General features: G+C 40.5%; 1 protein-coding gene across 1 annotated transcript in view; it reads left to right on the forward strand.

Moving 5' to 3' along the window:
• LOC138059394 (vacuolar fusion protein CCZ1 homolog) overlaps positions 1-8,768 on the forward strand; it is a 23,011-nt gene extending 14,243 nt beyond the window's left edge. Inside the window, exons 11-17 of the mRNA XM_068904988.1 lie at positions 97-158; positions 2,154-2,265; positions 3,714-3,747; positions 5,924-6,032; positions 6,834-6,977; positions 7,411-7,538; positions 8,001-8,768. Of these exons, the coding sequence (XP_068761089.1) occupies positions 97-158; positions 2,154-2,265; positions 3,714-3,747; positions 5,924-6,032; positions 6,834-6,977; positions 7,411-7,538; positions 8,001-8,056 (645 nt within the window). The 3' untranslated portion in view covers positions 8,057-8,768. The remainder of the gene's footprint in view (positions 1-96; positions 159-2,153; positions 2,266-3,713; positions 3,748-5,923; positions 6,033-6,833; positions 6,978-7,410; positions 7,539-8,000) is intronic.
• The last annotated feature ends 667 nt before the right edge of the window (positions 8,769-9,435 follow it).

Below are 9,435 nucleotides of genomic sequence, written 5' to 3' on the forward strand. Positions count from 1 at the left end.
TAGCTTATCTTCGACCCCTATTAGGAACACTTGGGCTTTTGTTTGCAGTACAAGGGATAAGTTTAATGTGTGACTGAAAGATCTTTCTTTACACAGAGTTCGGAAAATCCAAGATCACAAGGTTATGTTGTTGTTCAACCCAAGCCTCATCAGGGAAGGTAATGCATTGTATTGATTTGGTTGCTCTGTTCAGTGAAGAATATTAATGGAGTGAACTGTCCTTTGGTTCCTGGTCCAACCCTCTTGAAACAATAATTTCTTGAACAGCAACAAGATTCTTTAGAAAGAAAAGCAATCATAATTTGCATCATACACAGATCCTCCTACCAAAACATGTGGTATAAAGAGCACGGTTTAGCACCCAGTGCCCATCAGGTTTTCCCAAATTTTTGCTGCTGATCAATGCTGATTTGGGGTCTGAGTAAATGATCATTAAATGCCTGCTAATGAACACGTGACATCAACAGGGCTTAAAGTGAATTTATCTTAAGATGGAATGCATGTATACCTTCCTAACAACATAACGTTAAAAAGCATGTGTTCGACATAGCAGGATGTCAAGAGGCAGTACATCTAAATCCGTGCTGATTTATGCCTTTTTGATTAATTTCTCTGTGGTCATGCGTCATGCGTTTTATACATGAGCCTCTGGCTCGCATACTGAGGGCAAGGTTCCTCATTCCCACGCTATGACTTTATTAAGTTGGTTTCAAGATTGATTGATTGATTGATTGGTCAACTTCAGGCCCCAGTTGTTCGAACGGTGGATAACGCTTAATCCACCGGACAAATCACTATGCAGTGGATAAGTCATAGCGAAACCAATTATTGTATTATCCAATGGATAGTGATTTATCCGGTGAATAGCGGTATCCACCTTTTGAACAACTGGGGCAAGGAGAATAAACTGATTTGCCATGTCTGAAGTAGCACAAAACAAGGAGCAAATGCCAAAAATTAATGTATTGAATATAAGAATAATAAGCCCGCCAAGGTGGCTTACTACAGTTTTGTGGTGGAAAAAGATCTTAAAATGAAAACACCTCAGTGTGTAGTTTTTTACAAAGTGTTTTGTTTATTGCTCTAAATACATGTAAAACAACTTTATGAACAACGTTTCGGTACAATTGATTTTGAATTGTAAATAAGAAGAATGAGACCCTTGGCAGGGGAAATTGGAAGCTAAAACTTTGAAGTCAGTTACAGCAGTCTCGAATTTTCAGTATTCAGAAATTGATCCTAAAGAAACATTTTTGGACAGTTAATCTCGGAAAAATCTGTCAAACTCAATTTAGTCAAAAGACAGAAAATTTTATAACAGAAACGATCCTTTTGCAAGGGGCAAGTGATCAACTAAAAATGCCATGGATTGAATCCTCTCAAGACCTAGCAGGGATGGCGTATTGGTTAGAGCAATAGTAGTATTGCTAATCTAGAGTGAGTTTCAATCGAGTGTCGTAAAACCAAAACCAAAAAGTAATTACTTTGGCCAATCAAAAAGACGGAGGCAATCCAGTAAACCAATCAAAACTCGAAGTAATTACACGTAACCGACACAAAGCGCGGGAAAATGTGCACGCGCGAGCCACGGTTGGTATGGTTTCACTTCTGATTGGTTGAAAAAGTGGCGCGAGAACTTTGAACCAATGACTGAGTGAAGTAATGCAAAACCAAAGCAATTTGCTAATTGCTTTCGACACTCAATCGAAAAACGCAATATAGCCCCGCACCAATGAGGATTGAATTTATGTCGTTGTTGTTGTTGCCATTAGTGGGCTTCGCGAGTGGTTTTTCTCCACCCTTGCCTGAGTGATTTTCTCCTTGTTCTGTGGAGAACGTTCTTCATTCGTTCTTTTTTGAAATCAGCACGTTGCTTGTTCCACCTGCAGTGAGGGCTGCAGAGAAAAATACACTCCTAAGGTGTAATTACAAGTTCCTTGTTAAAGGGGACAAACATTTTGAGTTAATGTACACCTGAACTACCCCCCATTGTCAAGTAAAATCGTATGGCATTATCTAGACAGAGTTAAATCTACATGTATCTCACTCCAAGGAGTCAACGGGTTAAAAAGGGAAATAATAAACAAATAAATAAAACCTAAACCCTCCAACTGAAGAAAAGACTGGAAACGTTCGCTAAATTGTCCTTTCAGGTTTATAACAGGCCCAGCTGACCTTGGAGATGTGCCAATTCCGAGTACACCACCCAAAATGTTTGTAAATACAGATTCTGAACAGGAGGAACTAGTTTTAGTAGTTTATAAGGTGAATATATGACTTTGTGTGGTTTTCATGTACATAAAGACGAGGCATTTTGAGATTTTTGCCATTTTAGGTCATCACAGTTGTGGAATGGTCATTTTTTCACAAAATGGGAGCAGCTTCCATTTAGCACGAAGGCTCATTTGCACCGGCATCGGTCATTGGTTCAAATTCCTTTCGAGCCTGAATTTTCCAGCCTTTCCTTTTTGTTACTTCTCAATTAAATAACGTTGATAAGTGCAATGATATTTAAGTCTCAAAATAATTCAGGGTCTGTTTTAACTCGCAGTTGAGGGAACACTTACGGTATGTGCGGCACTACATTTCTTTTTGACTAAATATTAAGTTACTGTGTCCTCGTCTCTTCTGGTCAGGTGTTGTTTACCCGAGTATCTAAGCTTATAACGTTTGTAGGAGACTATTGAAAATTCTTGACTTTTCTCTTGAGATTATCATCAATGTAATGAAATAGCTCGGAACTATTTTCCATGGTTCTTTTTTAGTCCATAATTATTGAGTGTTTTCACTCACGTGGTCAGTAACCTTGTTTTTCCACCGAACAAAAGAAATCGTTTGCATGATAATAGAGCTCAATTCCCAGAGGATTAGTTGGGTACACCAACATGGCTACCGTTCCATTGTTTAGCATCACCAATATGGCCGCCCGTGACGTCACGTGAAGACACTATAGTATAGTGCACTGGTTCCTACATAACGTGCGATCAGGCTCTCTTTTCTTTATAGAGGGGAGAAAAGTACTATTTTTGCGCCTTCCCTAAAGAAAAGTACTCCTGATCGGAAGTTTATCTCGGTCACTTTTATAAGAACTTTGCCTACACAGGTTTTATTTTCGTCACCTTGAATAACTGTAATTTTCTACTGAATCACTTTCTTATCTACCGGTAATTCGCAGCCAGGAAAATTCCCCTTATAAAGCAAGAGGGAAGGGTTTCCAGAGGGAGCCACTCACTAATGTCTTGATTTCTTGCACTTGGCTCAAAAGAAGTGAGAAATGCGTGAGAAGAAATAATTTCTTAAAAATAATATTGTTACGTCACTTCTTGTTATTAATTTGCCCAACCAGACATGATGTCTATTGGCTGTCGAAACAAAGGTTCTTTTGTTCTGTGGTTGGCAAAGTTTTAATAACAAAAGATTTGTTTATAAAGAGTGAAGTCTCCTATACGGTGCGCCCTTTACCCCCCTCCCTCTTTCAGTGCTCCGTTTTAGAGGGTATTTAAAGCTATAGCTACACGGATCAGAGGAAAGTCGAAACAGACGTTGAAGTCACCGAGGATTGAACCGGAGACCTCTCGCTCCGAAAGCCGCGCACTAGGCATCTGAGCCACGACTGCTCCTTCAGTTTGGAAATGCTTGAGGTATGCTATACTTAATGAAGTTTTAATACAATCAACTTTGTTTTCTTCTGTTTTCTTTTCGTCTCTTGCCAGGCACTTGAAGCAACAATATGCTTAATGATCTCTGGTAAGTGACATGGTATGATTGAGAGATCCACATGGGTTTTATCTGAAATCACTCCACCATTACGCCATCATGACTTTACCATATTTGGTCAAGCGAACGCTCAAAATATGTGAAGGTAATACACGGTAGTGTCCCGGCCGGTTTAGAACAGAGACGTGATCGCGTTTTTCAAAAAAAGAAATTGTTTTCGACACGATGCAAAATAAAGGACCGTGAATGGTTTTGCCTGTGTTGTTTTCGTCATTCGCACGCGCCTTATTCAGTCGATACTCAGTCAATGCAGGAGGAAGCCAAAATACTAGAAAATGGCGTAATAGTGTAATAATAAATCCCTTATTGAGTGGTTTAACTTATGATACGTGCGGACATTTTGCTCGTTGCTCGTAGTTTCCTCGCCCCATCGGGCTCAGAAAAACACTACGCAACTCGAAAAATATCCGCGCGTATTAGGTGTAATCGTCGCATTATTTAATGTAATTATGCGCGTGGACCACTTTGGTGCCTCGTTAGGATTTGGCCTCTAATCAGTAAGGACTATTATAGGCTTAATATCGCAACCCTTTCTCCTTGTCAAAATGAGGAAGCCAAAATACTAGAAAATGGCGTAATAGTGTATTAATAAATCCCTTATTGAATGGTTTAACTTATGAAGAGGCAGTGTGGCCCAGTGGTTAGGGCGCTTGCCTTGAGATCCGGAGATCCCGGGTTCAAGACCTGCTCTGAACACTCGTTGAATTTCATCCTGGTAGTCCCTGGTTCAACTTCCTTGCTGCACTTGTAAATGGCCAACTGGTTTGCCTCCGGCCAGTTGGGGTTCTTAATAGTTGTTTTTGTTGTTGTGTTCTGTCATTTCGTTGTTTCATTGGCCCTGAAAAGCCCCTATGCGGAGCAGTCAATTTACTATGTCTTGTATTTTGTATACGAACCCACTTAGTGTTCGAAGGAGTGGGGGACGTAGTCCCTGAGGTTAGACTTGATCTTGTTCGGAATGGGGGCTTCTATCGTTTCCCGCACAACAAGCAGTTTTCTCAAAGTTCCCCAAACAGCAACGAACTTAAAAGCCTCGAGGGCAAAGGCTAATAATAAGTGTAATTCACTTCAAGTTGGTGTGGTGCGAATGCTGGATACTTTACCAACACTAAAACCATCCACCTCTGCTTATATGTTGTTAACTGTGACAGGCAAGCGCAACCACCCCCACCCCCTGAGTCGGATACAAATATGACAAAATAGAGAACCGGATGGGCAACGAGCATTGTTAGCCCTGGTCAAGAGTTTCTTGATCTTTGTACGGATTTCAAAACAGTGATGGATACCTCAGTTTAATTACTTTAACGTGCCCCTATGATAAAAAAATCACTTCCTTTTTTCTTCAGATTTTGAAGTGTGTTTGCTGAACACCTGACTGGCAAAATTTAGAGCTTTGATTTTTGTCCAAAGGCGGGTCACTTTGAATGTAGTTTTATATTTCACGGTCCGCCATAACTCACGCACAAAACTGAACGATTGGACCTCAGAGGGCTGGATCCAGGGAAAAGTGACGTCAAAGGCTCACTAGCTTTAATAAAATTTCAGCGTGTGAATGTAGCTTATTATGTATGTGAAACGCGAGTTTAAAAGTCTGAAAGCCCAAAACTCCCTTGCAGCATATTAATTTTACGGCGTACAATCGCATTGCTTTCTTAAACTAGTGAGCCTTTGACGTCATTTTCTCCTCGATCCAGCTCTCTCAAGATCTTAAAGTTTGTAATAGCGGACCATTAAATCGGAAATTTTCAGTTAAAATGAACAGGTGTCTTTTTGAAATCAAGGCTTAACACTTTGGTCACAGTGTTAAGTTAACTTAGTTTTGAAATCCAAAGAAAAATAAGAATTATATTTTGGTCACAGGGGCACTTTAACAAAATGGAATTTTAGCAGTTGTCTCGAGAATGAACCGATGCCTGTAAAAGCAAGAAACGTGGTTCATTACAAGCTCTTCCAATAACTATGAAAGCTATAATGGCAATGGGGGGGCAAGAAAGAAGAAAACAGTTATAATTATCAGAACAAGTATCGTACCAGTGGACCGAAAAAAAAAACCAAAAATAAATATCAATGCAAACACTTCCATGTTCACTTTCCTTTCTCCCATCTTGTGACAATCTAAGTATTCGTTTTCTTGTTTGTTTTTCAGACCCATACCCAACTCTAGATTTATATAAAAAGATTGATAACTTTATCGGACCTCAACTAACAACACTGGCTAATGTTATTGGTGAGCAAAGTGCAAAGAAGCAACAAACGTACGTACAACACATAAAGTTTGCTTTCATTTTCTAGTAGTTCACACGACAAATTATTACTGGAGCATTAGAGGACAGATTCAGCTGGCGTGGCCTCGCTTAATTACAATGGAATGCTATGGGTCCACGGGAAATGGCCTCATTCTTGAGCAAATGCTTAGACGTAAGACAAGCAAACTGCCCGTAATATGGCTTCAGTACTTAAAACCATCTTTAACGATTCTCTCAACTCTGGAAAGGTTTCAGGGGATTGGAAACAGGTCAATTTTACAACAGTATTCTAGAAGGGAGATTGAGTCATGACACGGCAAATTACCGTCCTGTCTTACTATCATACATTGACTCGAAAGAGATAAGTGGAGCATACTGTTACAGAAAAATAATTTTAATTTTAATGAACATCTAAAAACTACGTATAGTTTCTAAACACGCCTTCAGCCATCTGAAGCGTAACGGTATAGACCTTATTTATAAATGGCGGTCACATTTATAATTCTTTTGTCCACGTGCAAATTAGCCTACCAAGCCTCATTTTAGAGCAAGAATTCTTTTCAATTCACTGTAGGGTATCGAGGCTTGGTAGGCTAATTTGCACTTCGACAAAAGAATTATAAATTGACCGCCATTTATGAATAAGGTCTATACTCTAATTATGATATACAACACGAATTCACATCTGCGTAGTTAGCAAAAAACTGACATCACACTGTTGCCTGGACTTTGCTGAAGGCTTGACAAGGCGATTGTTAAGTGTATTAACGAACCTCACTTGTATTTAATTTCCTTATGTTTTTTCCTTAGCACAGACCAGCAGTACCGTTATCTATACTTCAATCACATGAATCTCGCACAGAAGTCGTCAGTTCACTCCAGGAAGTCCTCGCTGCCATGTGTTGCACCCGAAGTCATGCGGCTAATGGGAGACATAAGCGCGGAGGTCGCAAGGTAATTTACTTGTTGAAAGAGAGAATTTGAAAGACGTATTGAGTCTGTATTTGCTTCTGTTTTTCTTTTATATGTTTATCATTTCTGTTTTTATCGCTACTGTTTCGTGGGTTCCATTCCATTTCCATTGTGATGAATTTGTCAGCTCTTTAGACACTCTGGGTTAGCCCCTCCCATCAAAAACTGATATCTTCCCCCCTATCATCGAAAGCTAGTATGTGTTTCGGGTCCAAGGGAACAGACGTTCTGTGACTGAATAGGGAGAGGTCTTCAGTCAACCATAGTGATGATGTGAAAAGTGTGGTTTCCTTTTTCGTGTCCAGTTTGACCCGCTTTCATTTGATATGAATTTTTTACGTCTGTCCAATTAGTAGAGACGTTGTGCTCAGCTAGGTAGTCTATAGCCTTTAATAAAGGAAAGAATGATTTACAGTTTCCAGGAAGACGGTGAAACATTTGTAAAGACCATGTCCGATTGCTGGATTGTCGGAAGGAAATCAGATCAACGAGAACTGTTTGTCATCTTAAACCAAAAAAATGCCAATCTCATAGAAATCGATGGTAAGTTCCTCCTGTATGTCACGAAGTGAAAAAATGGAAAGTCTGCTTACGAGCCAAGTGGCCCATTAGGCCGGAACCTATCCCGGTTTCTGTAGCATGAAGCGACTAAGAGTATTTCTACTCCCCCCTGGATGGGATGCCAGTCCATCGCAGGGTTACCCCCAGCAATTTTGCCGGTACCCATTCATGCACCTGGGTGGAGAGAGGCACAGTGAGAGTAAAGTGTCTTGTCCAAGATCACAACACACTGTCCTCGAACCCGGAACATTCGATCCGGAGTCGAGCACTATAACCATAAGGCCACCGCGCCTCCCACATGTGTCACGAAGTGTCTGACCATATTTGGGAGTATCCACTCCAGTCATAACCCAGCAAAAGCAGCAGCGCGAGGTTCGTTTGTATCCATGCGCAACCTAGCTCCGACAAATCGCTTATTAATTTCTTTGGTCTTCAATTTTTCAGAAGAAGTGAAGAGACTGGGCATCACACAGTTCAACAACATTTTCTTCTTGGACTAATTCAAACCAAGACTTCTGAGGACAACGTCTACAGTGAAAACTAAGACCTTACCTAGCAATGACGTCCAGAAGAACAAGAAGGACAATAATTAATAAAGCTTGTTAAAATTTGCGCTTGCCACCCCTGTGAGGAAAGAGGTGCTAGTTGAATGTACAGGACATGGCCGTTTTGAAGAGATGGCCAAGAACCAACTTTGAACAAGTAGAGAAAGATTTGATTCATAAACTCCAATCACAGGATGAGTCAATTAACTAAAAACATGACTAAGATGGAAGATGTCCAGAGAAATACATTTTTAAAGGCTGAAAGGAAAAGGATTGTGTGAATTAAGCGGTGTGAGAATACGTTTCGTTAACGAAATATTGACAATGACAAACAAGTTGGAGACGACCTCGTATTTGTCAGCTGTCTCGGTTTTGTTTTATTTCAGGGGTGAAAACCCCACTGTTGTCAACTACCTGGTGATGGCTTTGATAGTAACAGGAGAGTGCGGGGCTGAGCAATTCCCTCGGTCAACGTATATTGCCCTCGGCCGAAACCCAGAGAGGCCTCTTTGAAACTTACAGCAACAAAAAACCGTAGCATAATCGACCTTATGTCCAATCGGATATTCTCATTTCCTTAACTGCATTAAAGGACAGACACATAACTTCATTATAAAAGGTTCTGCCTTTTTTGTTGTGGAAAAGAAATAAAAACAATCGTAAAATACTTCTGAAATGTTCGTGGCCAGTCTGACGCGGCGTTTCGTCTCAGCCAAGAGACTGTTCAGAGACCCTTAGGATTTATAGGCAAACTCGTTGAGCATCACGCTTCAAGTCCCGGCGTTCGCAAATTCTTAATGTTTACAGCCTGGCCTTCTATCGCAGAACAAATAAATTCGGCAATTGCCGTTTTCGTTCAACTTAATTGTGGCAAAACCATCGGCGACAGTTGATTTTCTACTTTCTTGTTCTTACTCACTTTGTTGTTATCTGTGATTTACTGTTAAACAATCGCACGGAAAAAGGGGAGCTGTTTACATTGAAGGACACATGTTCATTAAAAAACGGGCAACCTTTTCATGTGTGTTAATTCTGACATTTTGACAAAAATGACAGAAACTTGATCGTTACAGTATCTCACTTCTTGCCTGTTGTCTGCAGATATCAATAAACTTTCCATTACAGAGAGCAAGTTAGGGCCTGTTTACATGGAGGGAGAATGCCCCGGCTAACCGAGTTACACGGCCATGTGAACGGTTCTTGCCGGGTTACACCGGCTAACCGAGGTGAGAAGACCGCGAAAATACGGCGTCGTTATCACTTACCAGTGACATCTGCCGAACGGAATGACAGCGAACGCAATAAACACTGAAAGGCGGCTGCTAGCGGAATAA

The sequence above is a fragment of the Montipora capricornis genome, chromosome 8 (assembly GCF_036669925.1).
Source record: "Montipora capricornis isolate CH-2021 chromosome 8, ASM3666992v2, whole genome shotgun sequence".
In the NCBI taxonomy this organism is placed as follows: Eukaryota; Metazoa; Cnidaria; class Anthozoa; order Scleractinia; family Acroporidae; genus Montipora; species Montipora capricornis.